Source organism: Agelaius phoeniceus, chromosome 3, assembly GCF_051311805.1.
Source record: "Agelaius phoeniceus isolate bAgePho1 chromosome 3, bAgePho1.hap1, whole genome shotgun sequence".
NCBI lineage: Eukaryota > Metazoa > Chordata > Aves > Passeriformes > Icteridae > Agelaius > Agelaius phoeniceus.
In genome coordinates, this window is record NC_135267.1 from 78,836,915 (window position 1) to 78,864,575 (window position 27,661).

At 37.9% G+C, this 27,661-nt stretch overlaps 2 protein-coding genes across 7 annotated transcripts in view; one reads left to right on the forward strand and one right to left on the reverse strand.

Annotated features, from left to right (window-relative positions):
* Window positions 1-1,156, reverse strand: part of PACRG (parkin coregulated) — a 214,947-nt gene extending 213,791 nt beyond the window's left edge. For 2 of the 6 annotated variants that reach the window (XM_077175676.1, XM_077175673.1), the window contains exons 1-2: window positions 729-861; window positions 317-502 (exon numbers count right to left, since the gene is read on the reverse strand). In XM_077175676.1, the coding sequence (XP_077031791.1) occupies window positions 317-460 (144 nt within the window). In that variant the 5' untranslated portion in view covers window positions 461-502; window positions 729-861. The other 4 variants (XM_077175675.1, XM_077175672.1, XM_054629556.2 and 1 more) reach the window with 4 other exon arrangements.
* Window positions 1,156-27,661, forward strand: part of PRKN (parkin RBR E3 ubiquitin protein ligase) — a 674,035-nt gene continuing 647,529 nt past the window's right edge. The window contains exon 1 of the mRNA XM_077175671.1: window positions 1,156-1,289. Within this exon, the coding sequence (XP_077031786.1) occupies window positions 1,283-1,289 (7 nt within the window). The 5' untranslated portion in view covers window positions 1,156-1,282. The remainder of the gene's footprint in view (window positions 1,290-27,661) is intronic.

Here is a 27,661-nt window from a genome sequence, read left to right on the forward strand (position 1 = left end):
TTCCATAGGCTGTCAGTTTACCAGGATGTGCACTGCCAATACAAAACCATACCAAAAAAAAAAAAAAACCCAAAAAATTTGTGGCACCAAATTAAAGCACTTGGTGAAAGCATCACGACTCCCACAGGCACAGAGAGTTACCTTGTGGTAATACTTCTGCAAAGCCTGAGGTTAATTTCAGGAACCAGCAAACTCCAGATAAGGTATTAGCAACTTGCACACCTTCCTGACATGTTTTATCCACAGCTCTAACTTGCTATGCCTCTTGGACAAGTTGAGTTAATTAGTATCACCTCTATGCTAGCAGCAAACATACCACGCTGTTTTTCATCATGGCTTTAATACTGAAACCCTCGCAGGGCTGTTGCTTGTGCTGCTGCTTGCCCTTCTTCTCCCGCTGCTGGGGCCGCCTGTCACCGGCGGGTTTTGAGGGGCCCGGACGTCCCTCCTCCATTACCATTTCCCCACCGGCGCCCACGACGGACCAGATGCAAATAACGGACTGGAAAAAACAAGCGAACATCAGCGTCCCGTGCCCAGCGAGTTAGGGCAGGCAGCAGGTGCAGCTTCGCTCCCTCCACATCCAGCGACACCCTCACACACGCGTCCCGCGCCTTCCCTGCCCCTCACAGGCCCCCTCTGCCTGCCCCTCGCACCTGCACCAAGTCCCCTTCTGCATCACCCCAGCTCGTCCCCCCACTCCGCCGTGTCCAGCCCTTCATCACCACCTGATGTCCTTGTCCCCTGGGGAGTCCTCGCCCCCGCCCGCCCGCCCGCCGTTGCCTCCCTTGCGGCTCCGGCCCTGCGGGTCCCTCTCGGGCTCCGTTGGGCACCTGCCGCCACGCGAGGTCCCCCGGCCACGCGACCGTCGCCAGGCAACGCGTCAACAACCCGCCGGGGAAGCGGGACGGGAATCACAAATAACCCCGTCGGCACCGCCCGGTCCCGCACAGCTGTACCTACCCCCGGTGCACCGTACACCGGGGCGGCGGACAGCAATTAACGAGAAAATCATTAGCGGCGCGTGGGGGAAATGTGAGGCGATGACGTGAGAAGAGCCGGTGCGGGTGTGAGCTGTCCAGGAACTACGCTACCCAGAGAGCCCAGCGTGCGCCTCCACCTCCCTCGCTGAGGCGCATGCGCGTTGAGGGCCGGCCCACCCCGCCCGCATTCACGCGACCCCCCCCCCCAAGGGCGGCTGCAGGGGAAGTGCTGGAGCGGCGGGCGCGGCCGGCACGTGCGCGCGTCACCGCTCTCCTCTCGCGTGGCCGCGGCCGCCGCCATGATCGGTGAGTGAGCGCGGCAGGGAGCGGGGCGAGCCCGGATAAGGATCCGCCCTTTCCTCCCCGCCCCTTGCCTTCCGGCCTCCCCCTGCTGCCGCTGTGGCTGCTGCTGTTGTCGCCTCTGCTGCCTTGTCTGCGGCTCTGGGGGCGGCGGCGGTTGGCCCGGCTCCCTTCGCTTTCCCTCGGTCCCGGCCCGTCCACCCCGGTGCCTCGACAGAGCCGGGGCTGCCCTCGATCTGCGCCGACTGGTTAAACCGCGGCGGGGCTGGGCAGGGAACAAAGTGCTGGGAGGCGTCACTGCCCTCCTGTTTTACCCCCGCGGGAGAGGGGTAAAAAGGCTGGCCAGGCCTTGTGACTGAGGTCATTTTTAAATCGCTTTCTATTCCTTCTCAGTATATCGATTGTAAATGCTTCTTGGCAAGGTTTGTGCGATCTGGGAACTTTTTTTGGCCTTGCCAGCGTACATACGTGTTATTAGTCTGGCGTGGTACCTGCTGGCGACCTGGAAAAGAAGCAACTTTTGACACCTCATGGTGTTGGGAGTGTGACCCTTTGGTCCTTGAGCTGGTTTCTGTACCCATCCAGTGCTGGTGCGAAGCGTGACTCGGTTGTTTCAGTAGTGGGTTTTCTCTTCCTTGAAAGATTAATCCATACCTGGGGAGTTTAGAATTACAGGATCTGTTTTGTAACCTTCCTGTTACACATTTCATCTTGCTTTGACTTTGTCAGTTTTGAGAATTATTTCAAGTAAAACCTATAAATTGTAGTGGATGCACATGCATTTTAGCAACTCCTTGCTGTCCTCAGGCTTGCTGTTTCATCATCAGTATTGGTGTCATAGTTGCTGTTTACTCAAGATCTGATCAAGTTGAAAACCATGCATGCATTTAGTTGTGAAAATATTTATTTTAAATTGAATATCTCAAAAGTTTCCAGGAATGCTCTGGGTCTTTAGGTATTCCATTTTTTTTCAGCAGTATATGATTGTAGGTGTATAGCTAATGTTCTTTCACCTTTGCTAAAGCTAAAAAGGTTATAATAAAATGTCCTGTATTTTCACTCTGTGTATATATTAATTCAAATGATCTCTTCCTAGTTGTGGAATTTTTCTTACAGGACTTTGTCATTTGAGCTACTTTTTTCTTACGTAGTAGAGGACATTTTAAATTGAAGGCTTGGCTTAAGGAAAGCACAGAGGGTCAGGTATTCCAGTGTTTTTATTTTGCAATGTCATCTGCTGATCTGAGGTATTGCTGTACTGTATAAAATACATGTGTTTGCAGAACTGCAGTGTGTGTTTGTTTTTGAATGCTTCAGAAAAGTAAGTTGAGTGTACCTAAGGGACTGCCCATGTGGTTACAGAGCTGATGCCTCTAGCTTCACACTGAAATCTAAATATTTACTAACTGCTCATGAATATAAATGTTATATGACTGAGGAATGATAATTTTATTTTCACTGTGGCAGACGGAAACGTTTGTGAATATTGATTATGAAATGTACAGACCGATTAGTTGCAAATTTAAAAACAGCTTTACATGAGTTGGAACCTGCCCTGGTTTAACTCCAGCTGGCAACTGAGTAGCACACAGCCGCTGGCTCACCCCCTCCTCCTCTGCCTAGCAGCAGGGTGGGGAGGAGAATTGCAGGCAAAATAAGAATAGTTTAATACTTGAAACAGAGTAATAAAAATACTGATACTGCTAATGATGATGATAATAGTAATGAAGAGGAGAGAGAGGAATAAAAGCCAAGAGAAACAAGGGATGCAGAATAAAATTGCTCACTGGCCAATGCTCAGCCCATCCTCCAGACCAACTTCCACCAGTTTATCTATTGGGCATGATCTGTGGTGTAGAATATCCCTGTGGCCAGTTTGAATCACCTGTCTCCTGGCCACACTCTCCCAGTTTCTTATGCACGTCCTCAGTGACAGAGCATGGAAAACTGCAAAGTCCTTGATTTGGGCTCAGCGCTATTTAGCAACAACTGAAACATCAGTGTGTTACCAACATTATTCTCATACTAAATTTGAGATGCAGTATTGTACCAGCTTCTAAGTCAAATTAGAAGCTAGTTACAATACTGGTCAAACTCTATCCCAGCCAAAATCATGACACCCTCCCCCCCCCCCCCCAAAAAAACAAAAGAATTATCTTCAAAGTATGTGACGTGGAGACCTAGTCCAATAGCCTGCTTTGAGACTTTCTGAAAACTCTCTTCTAAACATTTGCGAGCTGGGAATGTCCTAACAAAAATTGGGGCAGTAGGGCAAGGGTGAGATAAATAATCTGCCCATTTTTTAACCTGAGTATTCAAAAGAATTTTCCTATGAAACACATGGTATATTTTCCAAAATGTTTCACAGTTTCATATCTATAGAAGTGTCTTATGTCCTCATAAGTTAATGCCATAATATGCTTGTACAGATTATAATTCCTTTAATTGATTTTATATTTTCTATCTTCTTTCTTTTTTCTCTTCATTTCTCACAGACCAGCTCGTATAGACTTGTGTACATTCAGGTTCCTTAAATGGTAATTTGAATCTGGACTGAGCTAGTTAAGTGACATAGCTTGTCATAGCTCTACTTACTTAGGGACATAGGAAGTTTGGGGAGTTGTTTGAGGTGGGTTTTTAAAGTTTATTTATTTTATTTGCTTACATTGGATCAGCTGAAAACTGGTGTTATTGGAATGGAAGTGACAATGTGACAATTGGCTGATCTATTTCTTAGTCAGCAGCCCTGGCAATAATGTCACATTCTTGAACACCTGCTCTGGGAAATAAAAAAAACCAAACAAACCTGATTTTGAAGGAAGATCCTGGGACAGCTTTGTGGAATTTTTGAGAAAATATCTCTCAAAAAACAAAAAACCCAGGAGAAGGCCCTAAGATGTTTTAAAAATGTAGAAGATGGGCTCTATATAGTTAACAGTGGCAGTTCAGCATTTCTGTGGTGAATGAGAGATGAAGGTGGTGCTAGCGACAGGTTGCAAAGGGCTTTGACAGTGAAATATGATTCATCCAGCAGTAATCAAGTTAAGGGAGAATGGGAGCCTGGGTGAAAGTTTTAGCTATCTGGATGACCGATCACTCTGTGTTGCACCCTTTTTCAGTGTGTTGGTAATCTACTTTCTCATAAGTATTTCTCATTGGTATGAAAATAACCTTGGGGAAGCAAAATAAGAATAAGCCCTTTCAGAATTTCCCAGAATATGTACATGGTACTATTATAATAATGGTACTAAGGTAGCAACTAAAGGAAACATAGTTTAGAAGTTTTCTACTTAGATGTTTTGATCCCATGCTGCAATTTTGGGTATTTTTTCTTCTGTTGGCATTTTGGTGTTCTAATGCTATGGATAGTTGGACTACAATATGGGAGTTACAGCTCAAGTTGTAGTTCATGAGCATGTGGAATAATCTGGCTGATAGTTAGATTAAACAAAAACTAAACTTCAGAATAACAAAGGCTATTTGCATTTCAAATACATGACCTCTTTTGCTCAGTTTGTTTTGAGTCTTTTTCCCTTCTCCTAGGGTCGCTGTATTGGACTGCTTGAACATAATAAAATAGTTTGTGTTTTACTGGAATTATATTTTAATGATTATTTTCCTACAAAATGCTTTGTTATTACTCTGTCAGCAAGGTGTTATAAAGTTAGTATCATTTGAAGTAGGATATCTTCAAAAGACAGCTGAATTTTGCTAGATATACATAAGCATTCTGGATTTTGTTGTTTCCATTAAGGGAGATGAGAATAATTTTTGCTTGGATTTCTTTTTGAAAGACAAGTAGTAAGGGGAAGGAAAAGTGGGGTGTGTCTTTTTGCTTGTTTGGCATTTTTGGTTGATTTTTTTTTTTTTAAGTGATAACAAAATAACAGTATTATAATATCAAGACACTGGAGACTAACTAAGCAGGGGCTAAGGATATTCTGATGCAGTGTTTTGAATTTTTCAGATAGGGCCCTACAGAAAATTGATCTGGCAGTTTCTTTAAAGTATTGCCCATGCTTACTTGCATATAATGTAAATAGAGTATCCAATGCCCAATGCTTTGGTCCAGCCTATCTGTGCGATGAGAATGAAGTTAAGAGTTTCAAATTACACTCATTTTGAGAAAAAACTAGGAAAAGGCCTTTGCTAACAAAATATGGGAATTGAAAAAAAACATATTTTGGAAAGTGTAACAGCAAATGCTACTGCTTAAGAGTCCTTGCTAAAGTAAAGAATGTCTTCTGTAGATACGTTTAAAGCTAAAGACATTATTTTATTCTGTTGTGGTAACATTGCTTCAAGAGGTAGAGTAGTTTTCTTATTTGGAAACACATGTATCCCCATTTACTGAAGTAAGTTAGTTGGGCTATCACACCCTGTATCATTGAACTCTCAGTTGTATAAATGGTCTGGCCACAGGAGCAAACGATACCAAGAATGGTGAAGGTTTTCCAAGGTGCTATATGTAGGAGAAGCCCAAGAGAGAATAAAATCATTAGTGGGAAGTTTGTTACTTTGCCAGACAGGTTTATGTAAAATAGATAAACTAAGTATTTTCCATCAATTGTGGTTGTTGCTATGTACTGTATATAAGTATTGTTGGACTGAAAATCAACTTCTAACACAAAATGCAGCCAGTGATATGAAGTTATCCCTTAAAAGAAGAAAAAAAAAGTAATGTAAGAGAGGGGCAGCTATATAGCCACAATTCACAGAAAGCCACTACAATCTGTCTCCACTTTGGAGATAATTCGTTGTCAAGCTTTACTTATATAATTGTCACTTGTTTCACAACCCAATTTCTTCTTTCTGAATACAATGTGGGTGGGGCATCTTGCAAATGTTTGTGCTTTATGAGGACTTCTAATCATTAAGTAACTAGATTTTAATATGTTCATTAAAATATATAATATTCTTACAATTTTTCAGTTTCCAAATGTTGTTGTTCAGGTCTCTCTGAGTCCTTCTGTATTTTGATCAGTGCTAAAGGAGTGGAACGATGGATGACCTTACAAAATAAGATAAAAATCCATCAGGTTTATCTGATGTACAAAAATGCATCAGTACCCTTTTGCCTGTTTTTATTTTTGAGGCTGGACAAGATGGAGAAAGAATTATTGTGCACTTTTTGAAGCAGACTGAAACCTGCCTGATTGTACTAAACTGGCTTGTAAGCAGTAGCTCTTGTGTTGCATCTCTTTTCTTAATCAGCACGTTCATGTCTACATTAGTATTGTTAAAGCTTGACCCAGGAGAAATTGTAGCCTCAAAGCTGTTTTTTGAGGCATATGGAAATAACTGAAATGTTTGCCATGATATTACAAATTCTCTTAAGATGACAAGAGACAAAGGATCATTTAAGTTCTTCAGCTATCACTCAAATATTAAATTTTATGATAGTGATCTTAAGGGTAGAAATAAATGAAGAATTAATCGTGCAACTGCTTTTTATTTCATGCCCTTGAGCAATTTGTACAGTGGTAGCTGGTATTTGTGCTGGTAAACATGCATATTTTCTTGAACAAGGCAGTTTTATTAATGATTTCTCATTAATTCAGACAAAAGATTGCATAAATAACGTGTCACAATTATGATGCATTAAGTTCACATGGTAGCTTTATGTGGTGTCTTTTTTACACTGTCTATATGCCTATGACGAATAAGCCATAAAATCATCAGCAATTTCTTCTCCATATATCACAAGGAAGGCATTGGCCTTCCAAAACAGTGGCATCATAAATTATGTGCTTCTGAGAAAATAACTCTCCTAACTGTTTTCCTGTTTTTTTATTTCTAAGTAATTTCTTTTTTTTTTAATGTCAAAAGCTTGCTCTTGGACTTCAGAACTGTTTGAGGCTGTTTGCAGAATATAACACCTCTATTCATGCTAGCAATTTCAATGATGGAAATTTTAAAACTCTGACTCTAAAACTATTCAAAAGCTTTCATGACCTCTGATGATCTCTGAATTTATAATATTATATGTCAGTATTTTCTTTTCCATTTACCTTTGAAAGAGGGAAAACAAGGACAATGATATATACATATCTAAAAAGTATGATGGGTCATTGCCCATTAAACATGTCCAAAATAAATTGTTTGGATCCTGCAGTTTTTACCATACCTCTTGACTGTATTCCTGTTCTGATTGTTGAGGAAGACTTGATTTTCTATCCTTGTCTGGTTTGAGCTAAGTTGAAATTATGAAAGGAAGGTGGTTACCAAATGAATGTTTTCAACAAGTGCCTTGCTATTAATGTCTTCCCTTTTTAACCCTGATTTTGGAAATCTGACCTATGGGATTGTGTGTTTATTTTATGAATGTGTCAAAAGTTCTTGTGCACTAAGCTTGCTGTTGATGACATAGAAGGGCACTGAAACATATTCATTTGCAATTGTAAATTGTTTGTGATACATAAAAACTACAAACAAAAAAAGCAAGGTTGTCTTTCCAGCAACAAAAATGTTCCTGCTTTGTTCACCACTATTGTGATGATCAGTGTGAGTATTGTTTTGTTAAAAGTAAAACTTTTCTATATTATGATGTAGTTTCCATACTTCCTTATATTTGTTTGGTTTGGTTTGGTTTGGTTTGGTTTGGTTTTTTTTCTAGTGTCTTCCTGTCTGTGCTACTGTTTTCTATATCTTTCGTTTAGCATTTCTAAATGTCTTGCTCAGTGGTGAATTTCCACTCTTAGTTCACTGATTCCTTTTTTTTTTAAATTAAATTTAGCCAATAAAAATGTCTTGTGTCAGATCTAATACTTCAGATTTAATAACTTTCAGTGTATAGAGCTAAGGATATTTAGCTAAATTCACAAGAATAAGAATCACAAAAAACTGAGATGCCTGGGCTTTTTTAGGCCCATTGTGTGAGCTATTTCTCTAAGACATCCTTTCCATCAGAAGAAACATTTAGACCCTCAAAGTTCAAGGAATAGTGTTCAGCTGCTTTTTGTCATAATGATTTTACATGTGTATTTTCATTTTTTTATATGTGCCAATCCATTAATGTTTTGGTAGTGTGCTTTGATGTCATGGAAAAATTATGTTCCATTTTTTTCATTGGTATTAAACTAAAGGACTGTTCATGATGGAAATAAAAGTGGTTTGTATTGGACATCATATTGCATCTCTGGCATATGGTTCTCCTTTCAATTTTAATTTTTTTTGATGAGCTGAAATATTTTTGGTACACTTATGTTTACATTTTATCCCTTTTCTGATACAGTGTCCTCTGTGGAATACTCTCAGTGGAAACATATGTTCAGAACTTCAAAGTAATTACACTATTACTAAAAGCTTCATAATTAGATTACTGAAACTAAATGTTGAAAAAATTTGATTTTGTTTTATCCAGTCATATCAATTTCATTCCAATCTGCTTTTTGCCTGATTGAAGCAACATGGTAGGACAAAGTCAAAGCCTGAGTAGAATTTCTTAAGTCTGGCATAGACCAGTTCCTGAAGAAGAAAAGGGAGCTTAGAGCAGTGCTTAGTCAGAGCAAGATTAAAAAAAAAGAAAACATATCCTGCCATTTTAACAGTAAATTTTTAGTGGTAGGTACCTCTGCTTGGCAAACTGGATTGGGATAATTCAAGCATGAGCTTCTCTCTCTATATAACTGACCCTATTTCTCAGCAGTAATGGGTCCTGTTTGTGTCTAAGCTACTTTGTTTACAAAATATTGCCCTAATTGCCTATTATCTTTCTTTAGGAGTGAATTTGTTGCTGTGATGAAATGGGTGTAGCTTGTATTGAAAAAAGCTGTTTACTGCCAGGAAGAGTTCAGGGCTACAGGCTAAGATATTGATGCAACAACATCAAAAACAAAAAAAAACCCAGCCCAACAACAAAAAACCTAGTTCTTTCATTTTGCTCTAGTGCAGTTTGGGTACATTACCTTAAAAATACTTAATCAGATGTACAAGAAGTCATTAGAACCTGTAACTATAGAACTATACCTCATCTACCTTCTTTTTTTTTTCTTTTTGTAGCTCATCTGGAAAATACAGGGTCTTTTAAGAACAGGAGATGTTATCTTAATGATCCTGAACAAAAACACTGAGTCTGTTAGGTCTCACAAGGCCCTGGTGTATTCGTCTGTTGACTTACTTCATATTTTTTCTTCCAGCTGTATGAAGCTATAGGCTAACCTTTAAGTTGATTCTTTTTTACTCACTTTACATAATTTTAGAATATTTTATTCACACTACCTCTGCTGCTGTTTGAGATTTGGCTTTAGCCTGGTGTGTGCTTTATGAAAGCAGTTGGTGTTCTGAGGCACATAAATTCAAAAGTTGGTTAGTGATTAATGATCTGAATTTTTAAATTTTTGTGGTTTGTTTTCATAGTCTACTTTTCATTCTACCTGTCCTTATTATACACAATGAAATAGCAGATGAAGCTGAAAAGTACAGCTTTCTTTTACAGTACTTCTAACAATTTCCATTAGAATTATCTTGTTGGAAGCAAATATCCCATCTGGTTTACTTGTTAACACAGCAAAACTCCATAGTGAGCTGTGTGCTGGAGCCTGGCTGAATTCCATACACTGAGACTCTTGGCCCTAAAGCAAGATGAGCACAATCTGTTTCCCTTATTTCTAATAAAGGAAAAGCAGAGTTTTTTCATTTGCTTCTTTGTTGCATTATGTTTACATTTTATGCCTCCCTTTCTTAGAATAGCTGCTTTCCTGCTGTTATCCTTTTTTTTTTTTCATTACAGGTAAAATGAAAACACATTACAGCCTTAGTAGAGTGCTGCTCTGAAATAACATTAAAACTCAAAATTTTCAAGTATGGGATGGTGCTTTGGCCACATCAATCTCATAAAACACCTGAAGCTCAGGATACTGTCCCTTTTGCAGAGATTTTGAATTCTTGGGTAATATCCTGATGGAAAGTCATGTAACTTGCATTAAAGTGAGCATGCTGTTTTGAGATACTGGCTTCTTAAAATTGTGTCATGAATACATCTGTGATGGTTTTTTTTATTCTCAGTTGTGTAGAGTTTTACATTAAAAATGCCAAGTAACACTCAAATACTACAAATAATCCTTGTTTGTGGTGTAAATTGTATTTGGTGACAGACTTAAAATGTTTCTCATGTTGTACTTCATTTCTGAAAGCCTGGCATTTCCCTTCTTTCATCTGTCAGTGACAACAGTTGCAACATATGCTGTCCATTCCTGATTTTTCAATATTAAGAACTCAGTAGTTCTTTTTAATGTAAATAAAATAGAAAAATTTACGCACTCTCAATGGGTAATAGTAGAACTATTGCTGTAATTCTGGTAAGAACCTAAGCTGTCCTTGTGTAACACTGTGTGCAATGAGTATTTAGTGTCAGTTCCTGATTCATTTAACATGTGTCATTTTAGAACTGTTCATATAATCAGTTTCCTGAACTAGGAAAGCAGAGAGTGCGTTACAAACCAATTTAGGATACAATTGCAACATATAAAAAAACGTGATAGTTGATTTCATGTGAATAAAGCTTTTGAAATTTAGTTCAGTTCTATACATGAATTAAAAGAGGCAGCCCTTTGAGGATAAGGGACTGTGCACAGGGAGATTTTTAATTTCCTTTGCCAATTGTGCAAAGGGGACATTAGGATAAAAAAGTCAAAATGTGTGGTTTCTTGTTCATTTAATCTACATTAAACTGTTGTGCATATATACTTGCTGTGTGTTGTTGCTAAAGAATCAGACTGTTAACAGTGATGTTGCAGTCAAGTAAGACAATGCTAATTTCTTAGAAGGAAAGTTTGGATCACTTCTATTGGTTTCCAACTGGATTTTAAAAAAAACTATCTTAGAAGAAACAAGTGACTTTTTGACAAGGCTTCTCAACTGTTTCCTCCATAAGACAGTAATGAAATTCTGTTTATCCTTGGTGTTTATGTCAGGAAACACAACCTTCCTGGGCCACTGTGTTACTGAGTAAGGAGGGAGAGAGAGAGTTATAGAGTGAGAGAGAGAGAGACACCAGGGAATAGTTACTGTGTAGATGATACAGAATCAGTACCCAAAAGCCTGACCTTCTTTTATTTTCCCCAACATTATCAGGACTAATTCATCTAAAGTTTGTCTTTAAAAGTTATGGAGATAATGTTTCTATGGAATGATGATACAGCCACAAAGACAGCCTCCTTTCTTCTATTTTGAAAGTACAGCAGTGAACCACTTAGGCCAAACGCACCTCTGAGACTTTGCCTTTTCAAGCTTTTTATCTGTGTTGGAAACTGACTGCAAGTTACAACAAGCCACTCACTAATACCTTATTCTCAATACCAAAATGTGGTTGGGGGGAGGGCAGGGACAAGGCAGTTAAAACACTATGTTCTCTTGTTACTTTAAAAACTTAAAGATGGATTTTGAATTTTCATACAACTAGCATTTTTGTGCATAGGGCATTATTTCACTCAGAGAGCATACTAAGCTTTTGAAGTGGACTTCCTTTCTTTCTACACCAGAATTAATTAAGTTTGTTAGGATGAAGCTGTTTTTCCATGGTGGTTTACTGACGCATCAAAGCTAATTTTGTTCCACTGAGTAAATTACAAAATAAGTGTGTAGTCCCTATCCTAATGTGTTTATATTGAAGGCCATTTTTTCCTGAATCTGTCCATCAAGTTAGCCATGTGCGCTGAAATCCAAATGTTACTAATACATAATTCTGTAAGAACCATCCATTATGTGACCATGAAGAATGAAGTCTTGTGGTCTTTATGTATCATAATTGGTGTAAGTAACTGCTTTAGTAGTAGGTATTCTTTACTACAGTGAAGAGTGTTCCAATTCCAAATCATAATATTTTTGCATCATAAATATGTTTAATGGGATATACTTAGTTTAATCCTTAATTGAAGTAAAATATTCTTGTTAAAATGGTCTATTTCAGAGTAATGAAAGCATAAATAGCTCTTTTGCCATATAGCTAAATGAATGGAAATGTGACACTTCAAATCTGCAGATAAACCAAATTTAATTAGATAGACAAAATTTTCTTGGTTTTACTTATCTATTAAATGAACATTGACTTTTAGGAAGGAATGTCGAATTCCAGATTTAGCCTGAAAATTGTAAGGGTTTAAATTCTTTAGGGCTTTTAGAGTATCTGGGTTCATGGTAGGTGGCTTCTCATTTTGATGGTCGAACAGTTTATCTGACTTTCCCTGTTATGTTATTTCAATAGGAATGATGCCCTAGGAGTGATGCCCCTGTAGTGAACTAAGGAAGTTGCCATGAATTATTAATAAAAAGCCAAGTTGAATGTGATTTTATAGCCCCTTAAGGAGCTGGAGTAATGTACTCTGTAAAACCATTCAGTTCACCTGGTCTTGACACTGGAAGCATCAAAAACATATTCCTACCTGTTCACACTAAAGGGGGGAAAAGGTGACTTGGGAATGTATCATTTTGTGCATCAATGTTTAGCCTCAGTAATTTTAAAAACCACTAATGTCTTAACTCCAACCGGAAACAGTAAGCGCATGAAGAATTGTAGAATTGGTGAAATGCACAAAATTTCTTGCCATTTTAAAGACCTAATAATGAATTTTTATCTCTAGAATATTACTTTTGAAATAACTGTTTAATAAAATGAGCTTTTTCATACCTTTATTAATATTTTGCAATATTTCCATATTTTTCAATTTCTTTTTAATGATTTGTCACTGAACTGTTTAACTTGAAAGCATAATGATCTTTAATATCCAACTTTAATTTGGCTGGTCACTAAAAAGTATAATTAAAGAGTTTGTGTGTTCAGCACTATCTCCCTCTTAGTGCCTGCTGCCTTACCTGCAGTAGAGTTGGTACTGGGCAGTAACCATCTTAGCAGTGCAAGTTTGTACAAAATCTGTTTAGTTTTCTCATAAGATGCTGAATGTTTCACATTGTGTGCATTAGTTAATGTCATTTATAATGGCTCTTGACTGTAAGCTATTGTTGTTACATAAATGTTGTGAATCAAATTTTGATTTTACTGCAGCAAAAACTTATACTTCTTCTTAAGCTACTTAAATTTTGATAATATGGTGTAGTTTATACATATATTAGAAACAGGTATATTTCTTACAGAGTGAGCAGTCATTTTATAATATATTTAGCTTTGCAGGGATTTCTGTTCTGTCTGTTTTTACAGCTTCTAGGTTTCAAAAGCTACATTCAATTTTTTCACATTACTCCTACATTTACAAATGTGCTGAAACTTCTAACATATAAATCAACAATACTTCAAACAGAAAAAACTCTCATTTAAGAAAAAAGTTGCCCTTTGTTAGTGTTAAGGGAAACTTTAGTGTTTCCCTTTTGGACACGTTTTAGGATTTTCTTTTCATTGTACTAAAATTTTCTTTAGTAAAGATACATGAACTTTCAGGTACATTAACTATTTCTATATAATTTTCCTTTTGTATTCTTAACATCTACATTTGCTTTTTTCACAAGTTGCTGTTTTGTTTAGTTTGAGTTTTTTCTGAGGTTGAGCATATTTCCCAGTTACAGCAGAAAACTGTGTTACTTAAGCTTCAACTGTTTAGATTCTTTTGAAGTTCAGACTCTTATATTTCAGAGCATTAAAAATTTGTTTGTAGGTAATATGTTATACTGAAATGCAGTAGTTGTAAAGCTTGCACATATTCATCTGTGTTGCCCAGATTCTAAGTAGGCAGGGAGCTTCTGGCCAAAGACAAGCTCAGAGATGGGCTGGAATAGCTCAACACCCCCACCTTTGTTAAGGGACTAATCTTAAAAGTGTTTGTGATGATGGCAGAAGAGATGGAATTGTCCAGCTGGAGAATCCTTTGGATTGTGAATTTTGTTTCCTTCTTCAATAACTATTATTTTAAGACTAGGTATTTATTTTGTCATGGCTCTTTTCATTATATGATTTCCTTTGGGTTCAGGATGGCAGATTTCTTTTGTGTCATGTGTTTCATAGTCAATAGATTTGAGAAGAACTGCAGAATTAGGTCTGTTTGTTTCTTTGTGCCAAAACACTGAAGAATAACTTAGGACTATAAAATTGTATTCTTTCAAATCCAGCTAACATGATGTACCTATGTGCTTTTCTTGAGTAGTTGCATTGATTTCAGTGAGGGGAAATGCTGCAACTATACAAATATAAACAGCTTTTAGATTTTGAAAGAGGTGAAAAATGCTGAAACATCTTAGTTGCTGTAACATTTGGTGTAAGAGTGTATTAAAGCAAAGAGCACATTAAAATTGGGCATTGTTTTTATAGGTTAATGTTGTTTTAATTGAATAAATTTTTAAGATAGCAGTGTTCACAGGCAAATATTAATTTCACTTTTTTAAAGAAAAAAGCATTGTTCATATCAAATCATAGATTTCTGCTAAAAAAAAGTGTTTCTAAAACATATGTTGTTGCAAGGGAAGAATATAATTACATGTGTGCTTTGGACAGTCATGTTCACAATCTGGAAAATGAATTAGATTGTACCTTTGTCTTGTTGCTGAAACAAATCTGCTATAGCTTCAGAGTAAGGTCCGAGAGAAGTCAAGACAGTGAGGTCAAAGAAATTTGTGTACTTCAGCAAATAAAATCAGTCTGGTTACCCTTCATGATATATTGGTTAAATGTATCCTGCTTATTTGAAACAGAATCTATTAATTTGGAATTGATTGGAGCATCTTCACACACTGATGAGGGTAAATCTAGAAAATTAAATTGAATGTGCAGTGCGAAATATCTAAGTGAATATAAGCTGCAGAACATGTTACAACCAAAGACACTTTTTCTTAAGCATGGTGTATATAGGTAAACATCTTTAGTTAAATTTCCTTATTTGTATTAAGTTCTAAGAATAATGAGTGTAAGTGTAAATGAGTTCATTACTAACCTCTTTGATGAAATCTGGATCACTTAAACAGTTACCTGCTTTTCAATGGGTATGTATGATGGCAAATAAGGGAAGAAAAAGCTATTTTTAAAAATAGATATATTATGGATATATTAATTTTTAAAAATGGATATATTAATTTTTGTTTATTCTACTACAATTCCAGGATAGACTTAGAATAAATTTTAGTTTGTTTCTGCAGAGCTTCTGTCTCATTCAGTTTCCATTCAATGTGGGACTGTAATTTCTCCTTATTTTCTCAGACTGTGCCTACCTTGTTGTGTCCTGTTGAAATCTGATTTGAAATCAGTGTATATGATCTTGTCTTTGATGATAAACACCATGGAAGTGGAATGTCTCCTAATCATTCCATCACTCCTTGAAACTGGCTTTATTTGCTTTTAATATTTTGTTATTGAAATATTTCTTTCTGTATACTTAAAGCCCAATAAAGAGAAAAGGAATTGAATCAAGGTCATTCAATAGGAAACAGCAGGCAATCTAAATAATGAACTGTCCTACACAGCTTGATTACGATATGCAGTCTGCTTATACTCAGCCATAAACCACAAAACCACATCTGTCCTGTAAGCATCATTTTAGTGTCATGCAAAGAAAGGCATAAGTAGCTGGATTTAATACATTTTTCTTTTTTTAACTTGAAAAATAAAAAAAATTACCCTTACTCTAAGAATGCTGGCTGTGAACTCTTGTGTTGTTACTGGAATGGTCATGGAGCTGTGTGTCAGACTTCACGAGAAAAGTAGTTTTAAACTATCAGAAGTGTATAATAAAGTCTGAAGTGGTGGTCAGAAGGATATACACCAAGAGTGTCAAAAGTACAAGCAGAGAATTTGGGGTCTCTGTATGCATTGCACCTTGCTGAGGGGACCTCAGTTGTTGAGTCTTCAGTTTGGAGTATTAGCCTTCAAACTAATGTTTCCCCAAACTTTTAAGTTATGCTGGTTAGCATACTCCAGGATTATAAAAAGCTAGGGCTTTTAGAATGTGTTGCATTTTTAAAAATCTCATTGAGTGCTCAAATTTGTGATAAAATGCTGCTTTTTCTCAATAATTTTAGTTATTTATTTTTAAATTTTATTTATTTTCAGACTTCCCAGTTATGTGATTTGCTCTCATTTGGAAGCAAATTCATATACCAAGATTTTAAGGAAAGGGATGGCAAAGCCTGGAAGTAAGCATGCTGTCCTATCCAGTCAATTTCACTTTTTAATGAAAGTGCAAAGTAATGTCTTCTAAAAATTTTTGTGTTTAGATTGCAAATATTTATTTGGTGTAAACTGATAAGCAGTCAAAACTAGTTATCTAAGAGATGTGATCTACTTAACAATTTCTATTTACATCCTAAAGAAAAATGGCCACATTAGCAGTAACTTTATCGGTAGTATTGGCAAAGTAGTGATTAAAATGGTTCACTTTCTTAATTCTTTGTTTGGGTAGCTCTTAGTAGTTGAAGCAAATTGTAGAGATTTCTTTAGAAGGGGAGAGCTTAACTGATTGCAAACTTAGTAAATATTCTTGTTAACTCTAGTTCCGTATGAACAGAAGGTTGTAAATGTTAGGCTAGGGCTCACCTGCATTATGATGACAGAAATTCCTGCCTGAATACAAGTGAAATGAGAACACTTTATGTCAGCAAAGGTCCTGAGTTAACCTTTTTCCCAAGCATTTCAGAGAGAGAATGATAGTTAATTATTAGAAATACACACACATGCACACACATGTGTGAGTGTATCTATCTATATATCACAAAACATGCAGAGTTGGATGAGATCATCAAGTCCAACTCCCAGCCCTCCACAGCACCATCCCTAAAGAGCCACACCATTTGCCCAAGAGCATTATCCAAACACTTCTTGAACTGTTAGGCTGGTTCTGTGACCACTTCTCTGGGAGCTGTTCCAGTGCCCACCCACCCTCTGGGTGAAGAACCTTTTCCTAATATCCAGCCTAAACCTCCCCTGACACAACTTCAGGCCATTCCCTTGGGTGCTGTCACTGGTCACCACAGAGCAGAGATCAGTGCCTGCTCCTCCTGTTCCCCTCAGGAGAAGTTGTAGCTGCAGTGAGGTCTCCCCTCAGTCTTCTCTTCTCCAGTCTGAACAGACCAAGTGACCTTGGCTGCTCCTCAAGGCTCTTCATCATCCTTGTTGCTGTGGTTTGGACACTCTCTTAGAGCTTAATGTCATTTTTACATTGTGGCACCCAAAACTGCCCCCAGCACTCGAGGTGAGGCTGCCCCAGCTCAGAGCAGAGCAGGACAATGCCCTCCCTTGCCCAGCTGGTGATGCTGTGCCTGATGCCCCCCAGGACAGGGTTGGCCCTCCTGGCTTCCAGGGCACTGCTGGCTCAGGTTCAACTGGCCATCAGCCAGGACCCCCAGGTCCCTTTCTGTGGCTCTGCTCCCCAGCATCTCCATTCCCCAGCCTGTCTGTACATGCAGGGTTGTCCCATTCCAGGTGCAGAATCTGGCACTTTCCCTTGTTCATACTGTTGGTGATTGCCCAGACCCCTGACTTGTTGAGGTCTCTTGGCATCTCTGTCTTCAAGGGACTTAACAGTTTCTCCCACTTTTGTATCCTCTGTGAACTCGCTCTGTATCCCTTCCAGTCCTGTGTCCAAGTCATTTATGAAGATGTTGAAGAGCACAGGGCTGAGAATGGAGCCCTGTGGAACCCCCCTAGTGACAGATCCCCAGTCTGATGTCACCCCATGCACTGTGACCCTTTGTGCCTGGCCCATGAGCCAGTTGCTCACCCATCCCATGATGTGTTTATCCAGCTGTGTGATGGACATTTTGTCCAGAAAGATCCTGTGAGATACAATATCAAAAGCTTTACTGAGATAAGAAAGATTACATTGACTGGATTCCCCTGATCAGCTGAGTGTGATGATAAAAGGAAATCAGGTTTGATAAGTAGGACCTTCCTCTCATGAAGCTGTGCTGGCTGTGACCAATGACTGCATTGTCCTCCAGATGTTTCTCAAAACCTTCAGTATCTATAACTTTACCAGGCACTGAAGTGAGACTGACAGACCTGTAGTTAACAGTTTATAACACATGATGGATAGTGTATTGCTTTCACCATGATATTAGCAAAATTTTTAAACATCTCTCCAGTTTTTAACTCAAAGTTGATTTGAGTTAAAAACTCAAGTGCATGTTAACTTAAACTTTTTTTCATAAAATCAACAAAATATATAATTTCCTTTAGCAGTATCAGTAGTTGATATATTAGGATGACTGAGCATTCATGTTAGTTATTTGGTCTGCAACTCAATTTGCAGTTTCACAATACAGCTAATTTGTTCAAATGGGTAGGCAAAACAAAAAAACAGCTAAATCATCTCTTCCAGCACCTTTCTCATTCCAGTGCTGAACTGATTCAAGTGTTCATATTTTCCCTTTTGTTCTAGTTGTGGTGAGTTTTAGCTCCTTGAACTGGGCAATGTGTTCCAGTGCCTCACTTTTCATGTAGTGAAGGATTTCTCCCTAAGGCCTGATCTAACTCTTCCCTTTTTCAGTTTAAAGCTTTTCCCCCTTTCCTGTCCCTACACTCCCTTGTAAAAGTGACCCTCCATCTCCCTTGTTGGCCCCCCTTAGGTAATGGAAGGTGCTGTAAAGTCTCCCTGGAGCCTTCTGTTTTCCAGTCTGAGCATTCCCAACTCTCTCAGCCTGTCCTCCTGGGAGAGGTGCTCCCCAGCCTCTTAATCATCTTCATGGCTCTCTTTTGGACTTGCTCTAGCAGGTCACATTCTTCCAATGTTGGAAAACGCAGAAACTGGATGCAGTACTCCAGGAGGGATCTTGTCAGAGTGGAGTCGATGGGGAAAATCACCTCTGAGGCAAGCTAGGAGTTGTTCCTTTAAACACAATAGAATCCTGTATCACTTGTCAGAGTTTTTCTGGGAGATGCTTCAAAGCCACAGAAGAATTTCTGAAATTATTTAAGCCTGTTTCAGAAATTTCTATTTTGTGTTCCCAGTACTAGGTGTAGTTAACACTGGATTTACAGATGCCTGCAGAGAATTGCAAATGAAAAATGAGTAAATAGTAAATTAAAATAAATGCTCCTCTTGGGAGATACAAATGGAACAGTAGAGAAGCCCTCCTGATTTTTGCTGTTGCTTAATTGACTCATATGCTGTTTAGCTCTTGTAAAATTAAAGATAAAAATACCTTTTTAACCTGTAAGGTTTTTTTTTAAGGGGCTTGTAAGATTCTGCATAGGATTGAATGAGTATCCAGCCATGCAGCAGTCTGACTTCAGATACTGATGTGGTTATTAAATATTCATTTAAAAGTTCTACAGTTTTTAATGAAATGATTGAATATTAATCTGCTGTTGAGGCAGTCTTTGCTCTACCCTAAATTTGGTTCTTACAGTAGTAGACTTTCCATTCATTGTGGCTGTGGCTTATAGTAGAAGGAATTAATTAAATCTTTGTAGCCTTTTTCCCTTTTTGTTCTGTTTATAATTCAATATAAAATTCAGTTTATTTTGTTGCTTTTCTTTGACATTAGTGGCTATTAAGTTTTCTTCATTTTGCACCTGATTTCTAAAATAATCAATACATTAATCTTCTAATGTTTTACCAGAGTTTCTTGTAACATTGTTCAGAACGCCTTTGATTAGACAAGTGTTTATATCTTGTATAAATAAACAGTCTTAGTATCTCCTCATTTCTTCTCACATGGTCATGTTAAATTCATGCAGAATTTTATTTCTCCTAAGATATTAACCTAAAATATTTTGGAATTTTCCACTTTCTTTACTAATTTTATCCTATTGAAAGAAATTATAATTCTGCCCTGGCTTGTAATGAGAGTTATTATGAGACCCATTAAATACACCTATTTGTATTGTGCTTCTAAGTTTTGGCATTTTATTATTTTATAGTGGGAAGTTACTTCATGGAGTTGCTGTCCATGTTGAAAACTGGAATAGAAGGTCAAATTTTTCTCTTAAGCTCCACTTCCTTCTTTGCATTCAGCCCATGCTCTGTGCTCATTGATATAAACAGCCACAAAAGAAAAGGTGGACTGCTTTAAATCAGGATGTGATGCCTGTATGAGCTAGTGATGCATCCTGAACTTAATATATACAAACCCACAACAATCAGTATTTCCAAGAAGCAATGGAATTGGTAGTGATGGAGAGAATTTCTATGTCCTGTAGGCTTTACGCAAATGCAGCAACAAAGACAATTTAATATGCAAAAAATACATATTTAAATAATGTTCATTGGAAAGACACAAGTCCATTGAACATACATACACAGGGTCACTAGAAGTTAAGTGAGCATATCTTCATATCATGTGTTTGAAATTTTGTAAGTCCCTGTGATGATGATATACCTCATGCTGTGAGCAGTTAAAAGAAACTGTTTGTCTTGTAATGAGATGGGAATTGATTCCTTATTATTGGTTACAAATTATGATGATTTTGAAAACTCTGTCAATATTCTGGATCACTTTGAATATTCTGACATCTGTTCAGTAGCATTGTAAGGAATGTGAATTTCAAAACCTCCAATTATTAAAAAATTAATTTAGGAATGATGCAATTGTTTCAACTTTTTCCTCTAGGATTTCCCTTTTATTGCATGAGAAAATGTCATTCTAATATTCCTTTTTCAGTTTGCAGTGTCTTTTATTTTATTTTTCTTTTCTTTTTCCCTTTTTATAAAATTAATGTGGTTGAAACTGAAGTAAGACAGGTGCCAAACCATTTTCTTAATTCCAGTTCAGCAGCCTGGGTGGTCAGAGTACAGGAACTTGACCCCTTTTTGTTGCTGTCTTGTGTGTTTCTCCCTTGTGAAAGCCAATACAATCTGCAAAGCCAGCATAGATAAAGAGCCCTGGAGGGTTGTGGTATAGTAGCAAGACTGTTTTGTGACCATGTTCTGAAGGGAGACCACAGGTGACAGTATTATTTACTTTTGTTGCTTGGGGTCCAAAGAGAGAATAAATTGCTATTGATTTTTGAGACATTACAGTGAGGTGTCTGAATGCCTGCAGAATCGCTGGGTGGTAGGATAGTCAGAGTCTGCATGCAGACTGCTTTGGAAATCTTTTCCCCCCATTGTTTTGGTTTGTTTTTTTCTTAATTTTCAGAACCAGCTGCTAGAAAATTTTGTTGTTTATTACAAATATATTTTATCTCTCCAAAGAATAGAATTCAACAGCCATTTTATAACAATTTGAAATAGATGAATGGAGTTTGGAATACGGCCATCTGTGTACATTACTGCAAAGAAGAGAATGCTGAGCGTTGCATTAAATTAACCACTTCATTAAAGATATCTCTTTCAGAGGTATCACAATTTATAAGAAGAAAATCAGCTGTATGGAAGTGGAAATGATACACAGCTAACAGTTTTCCCCACCCTCTCATCACAAAGCTCGTTGTTGCCGACTATTCACGTTTTACATAGTCTACAGAGGTACTTTGCCAGTTGGGGGAAAAAGGAACCCGCTACTTTAAAGTTTGTTACTTGAAGATTTTATAGCAATGCTACATCGTAGTGACACCTGCTGGGAGAGATCTGAAGGAAACAGCTGAAACTATGGCTGCTGCCTGTCAGCTCTTTTCCTTGAGTCCAGAGCGTGTTCCCGGCGTGGCAGTCCGGGATGATGCGCGGTTTGTAGCTCCTCTGGAGGGCATCTGCTGTCACTCCTCTCCGAGGAGCCTGACTCCCCTGCCACATCCACTGAGCCTCACAAACTCACACGGATGTCCTTGTACGTTTGGATCTCCCAGCTGGGCCTTAAGTGGACAGCACCAAAGAGCCCAGGTGGATGTGTAAAGTAGTGATGGAGGGTATTCAGAATGGTGAATCCCAGGAATTAACCTGCTCCACTAAAGGGGACATAAAACAAGATTTCACTCTGCATTAATTGATTGACATGTGTGTGTTTGCTGTTCTGCAACGATAATTTATGGCTGCGTTCATACCTATTTGGCTGTTTACTGTGGGAAGAGGAATTTCTTGTGGGAAGAAGCTTTTCAGGACCAGCTTCCAAATATAAATAAAGAGAAGCTTATTGATTCTAAGCCACAGCCCCCTCCCACACAAAAGCCAAATGGAGTGAAATTTCTAAGACATCTACCAATTGTAACTTTCAGTTTTCAAATCATGTGTAGAACTGTGAAACTAGTAAACATTTTTTGACAAAAGCAGTGTAAAGAGCAGTGGGATCTTGTTTCTCAGCTTCTGTAGCCTCATTTTTGCTTGCATCTGGTATAGTTCTCTGATTTATAGCTCTTGGTGCATTTGTCTTGAGATTTGCCTCAAAACAAGCTGGATACTTGAGCCTGAGAAATAGCTATCTGATTTCTGTCCAGGATACTGCCTGTCAGAGACTTCCTGAAGATTTATGTAAAGCGGTCCCCTGAACAAAAGTGCAAGGCTTTTGTCTGTTCTTAAAGCTACAGAACCCTTTTTTGTTTCTTTTCAAATTCTGTGCAATTGTTTTTCTATTTAATTAAGAAAGTTCTCAGAAGTGACACCAAAACTCAAAGAGTTTCAAAGAGTTCCCTATTATCTCGCCTAAGCACCCTCTCCTTTCCTTACTCTGAGGGCTCTGTCCTGGTACAGGATGATGGGTCTGGGTAAAGTTGCATTTCTGTTGCTAACAGCAGTGCTCAAAATTTTCTCCTATTTCTAGGTATACATATTATCCATCCATAAAACTTGTGTGAAGTTCAAGATTTAGTTAATTGCCATAGACAAAGAAAATACAGTTTCTGGTTTCTGAGCAGTAGAGCTCTGTAAAAGATGAAAGACCCTGAAATTACCTCCCTTTATCTTTCCTAAGGAAGGGCTACTTGTATTTCCCAGACTGACAGACATTAAGCCAGCAGCCTCTCCATAACAGTGAAGCCATGTAACAATGAGGCTCTGCCAGCAAAGATCAATAACTGCCACTTAGTTGAAGGGTAACAGTCTGTTCCTACCTGAACCAGTAGTTTGCCCATGACAAATAATCCTTGAAGATAATCAGATCACACCACTTGATTTAATTCACTTTCTACAGCAGGAGTATTTGTTCAATGGGCCACAAACCCCTCTGGTTTAGCATGATTTCATATATATTTGCTCATTCATCTTACTCCACACTATCAAATTTTGTTTCTATTTCTTATATCCAAAAGGTCTTGCTGTATATCTGTACAAATAAGTTTTCCTTTAAAACATTCTCTACTTTAGCTCCCTACAGCAAGTCCTAGCCTAGTATGCACCAGCTTCCAGAAAAATAAAACTTAAATCAAGTCCTCATAGAGTCATTTAATATCATCTGATGAGAGACTGGTGAGGGTCTGCTCCATTTCTGCTGCTCCTGGCATACTCTTCCATCCAAGAAATCTTTTACAGCTAACTTTCTGTGGAAGCTTCTGGGCTGTCTTTTCCTGAGTTTTCTTGAGAGCTAGGAGAAAGTTCAAAAGTGAATTTGTGGGAGCCAGGCCAGCCTGAATTCCTAACACTGATATTCTCTTGCTGTCCTTAGATTCTTCATTGTTGGATAATGAGCTTCTAAATTTGTGTAATGGTCCTTCACACTTGTGCTTATTTATCTAAGAAACGTTTTACTTTGTAATATTTAACCTGTGAAACAGCACAATGAATTTTATATGTCTTTCATTAAGTACAGTATTATCTTTGGCTGTGCAGGTTATTGTCCTTTACAACACAGCACCTGGTATGAAATTAGTTAATGCTGTTAGTCTGCAGAGAAACTATTTTTATGACAAAAATAAAATTACTTTTAAAAAAATGTACTTTAATTGAAAACCCATTTAAGGGGTAAAATTATATTATTGATTATGATCAAAATGTCACAGATGCTGATGAATTCATCAGTTTCTGGTTGAGGCGTGTTATAAATCTTTTAGTGGAGGCAGGTGAATGTGAATGAGGTGAATATTTTCAAATTATAGTAGCACATTACTTTTTATGTGTAAGTTTTTTGTTCTTTTCAGTGTACTTGTGAATGGAAACAACGTTTTAAGAGCTGCACTCAGAAAATAATACACAATTAAATGGTCATTATAAATCAAGCTGAAATCAAACTGGTTTATTGCAATAAAAAGTATGTTTAAAAATCATGACAAATAGTTTCAAAGATTGCTGAAAATTTATTAGTTACTCTGCTAGAGGAAAAACTGTGTAGTAAACAAGTGTAAACAATTAAGCTTTCAAGTATATTGAGAAATTAGACCAATATTCTTTATAGTAGAATAAGTTGCAACATCTTTCGTTCAAGTTTTCAGATCAAGATTCATAAAGCAGTATTTATTGCCTGCATTAATTTGAAGATTATCTATGATGAATCTGCATTATAGACTAATAGCACTGGGTTTTGTGGCAATGATAAACTCTTAAGAATGGTAAATACTCAACAGTAATTGTATTTTCCAAGATGTATAGCCCCTTACTATCCATAGGAAATTCTACATGGAGTAGGTAGATAATCAATTAGCTAAATTTTTGAAGGTATGTTACCTCCTCTTAAGTTCCTGCAATAATTAATCAGGCCTGCTTGGTCAGGGCCTGAACACAGCTGATTCACTTAGTTAGCATCAGTTTCAATTCAAAACACATGTGTGACAGGAACCTTTCACACAGGCTGTGTGGGTGGTGAGAGAGCACAAACTGAGAACCACAGATGCCATTTGCAACTACAGTTCTCTGCTTGCATAAATGTATCCCAAGCTAGGGCAGGGAAGCTGGCCATCCTACAGCTGAAGCTGGCATGTTTTGTAGTTATAACAGATTAATGAGATGCTAGATATGGCTTTTTTTTAAATACCAAGGCTGGTGTAAATTGAGGTGCTGATCCCTCTATGCACACAGAGACTCAGTCACTGTGGTGAGAGTGGAGGAACCCTCTTCTTGGTCGTCTTTACAGCTTAGAGTTTTTCCTGGGAAGAAATTGTGGCTTCAGGGCGACCATGGCCTGGAAATCAGCAGTCAGGTGAGTGGTCTGATGATCACACCATTGTATAAAAGGAGTACTCTTATGTTTCCTCTAACTGAAGTAAAATAAGTATCAGTGTGCTGCTAGCACAGTTTTGCACAGTCCTTTTTAAACTGAGCTGTGAGGGCTGTACCTTCTTGAAGAAAGAGTGATGCTCCTTATGGCATGGTTTGTGATGGAAGGTACTTGCTTGCGATATTCCTGCTTCTTACTTCTTACCCTTTGTGGTGGTCTGCACTCTGTTTTAAAGGCTTTACAAGTGTGCTACATAAACTGTACTGAGACTCTGATGGTGGTTTTGAGAAAAAGTTGACAATTCTCTTTTTTAATTAGTTCAGTTTCTCATGTCCTACCCAAAGGACAATCTTCTGCTGCAGTGTGGGGAGAGCAGCAATTCCATAAATATATATGGTATATAAACCAGAATGTTTGTAGCATGAAGCTACATACAGTTTTTTATAATGAGGTCCTTTATTTATAACTTGTCTGCCTCCCTGAAAATACTAAGCATGCTGTTTTGCTTTCTAGAAAACAGATCTTTGGTATCCTTGAGTAAATACTGACTGAAGGATATTAGAGATACTGGTATGTATCTTTGGTTGATTGTTTAAAAAAGTGCCTGACTGTCCAGAGGATTTGGTGTGCATTCTTCAGGGCCAGGATATAGGAAGAAAAAGGGAAATAAAAATAAATAATTTTGTTTCCTATATTTTTTTTTTGGCAAATGAAACCTCCTCCCCCATCTCCCAGCACCAATTACCATGGCCTTTGTAAAGGTATTTAATTGCTGTCCAATTCTTAGATCAATAAATGATAAAAATAAGATTGCAGGGATAAAGAATTCATGTTCTTTGTGGAACTCCTGGACATGCAGATTCAGTCATAGTCTTCTAATTCCTGCAGCAACTTCATCTGCATGTGGCTGTCCGTGTCAATCTGCTAATTGTGCTAGAGATAGTCACGAATATCACAGAGCTGATAAGAACAGACTTCAAGTATTTGACTGCTGAAGCTTAAATTAGAACTGAATTTGTATCTGGAGTCTAAAATGCATATGTAAATAATAGTAATAATAATAATTTCCTGTATAAAATGGAAAAAAAACCCCATAGATTATGGAAAACAGGATGCATTTTAGTAAAAGTCAGAATGCCACTACCAGATTAGCAGTTTAAAAGATGCCTGTGTTTGCAGGTTTAGCTGTCAGCAGTATCACAGGTACTGTCCAGACTTCACTTTCACAATAAAACAAGCTATCTTTTATTTAACACCAGCCAGTGTTTTCAGAAAGTTGTATTTACATCTTCCTCTTGCTTTCATGCCTCAAGAGGGATGCAAAACTTAGTAATGTTTTGGATTGTCTTCTTGTTTGTTTTTTTTTTTTTTTGGTGTGGGGGGTGAGGGTTTGGTTTGGTTTCTTCCTTGAGTTTGGGATTTTTTTTGTGAGAATCAAAATGTTCAAAAAGTACTTTTGAGTATTTATGATCCTGGCTAAAAGAAGAAATATTATACATGATTTTGAGGTCTTGATAAATATTTTAAATCTACGTTGTAATCTTCTTCAATTTTTTCAAACTTGCTTTGAAAGTAACCAGACTCTTTGGATTTGGGTTGTAATCTATTGAAAGGATAAGAAATTATGTCGATTATAATCACAGGCAGCACAGAGGTGACATGGGAGCTTCATCCAGCTTTGTTCAGGGATTGGCAAAACAAAGTTCTGAGGTTATAAGGTAGCAAAGCTGTGGTTTAGTAGAGCTTAAAATCAGGTGTTTCACTAACACAAAAGTAACAACTCTTAGTCATTATTGACTTGCATTGTGTTTGTAGCGGTGACCCAGAGGTGAAAGGCTCCACATCTCATTTCCAACCCTCTGAGCTATGTAGCCCTTCGTTATTTAATTTGATGCAAAGCAATTATCAGGCAATTGATTTTTATTGATTGTGCTGTAGGACAGAAACATTTCTGTTGCAGCAGACAAGAACTTCTGGGATTGTCATGCACCCGTATTCACAGTAAGCAGAGATACATTTAAAGCTATGTAACCAAAGCTCTTAATGACCTTTGATGTCAGCAGGTAGAATGTTTCTTTCTTTGCCTTTTGTGCCAGCGCATGCCCTCTGATCTATCTTAAGTTCTTTGTACTTTTTGTGTCCTTTATTTTGCTTTCTTGTGGTTTGCATGGATGCTTGCTTACTTACTTTCTCCCCAAACCCTCTAATTCTTGAATATTTTCTAGTATCTCTTTCCCCTTTCCTCCTTGCAATATTTTCCATTGCCAAGTCTTCCTCTTACATATGTTTTCTTTCCTTATTCATTTCTGCCATGTTTGATGACGCTGTAATGCTGTTCTCTGGAAGCAGGAGAAAGGATCTCCTTTCTCTAATCTTTTGTCTTGTAGTTCTCAGGTTCTCTTGATACTTTTGTGGGGATTTACTTCTTTGCTCCAGCAGTTGTTGTCTCAGCCAGTGCTCATTTCATCTCCTTTGTACACATGAAT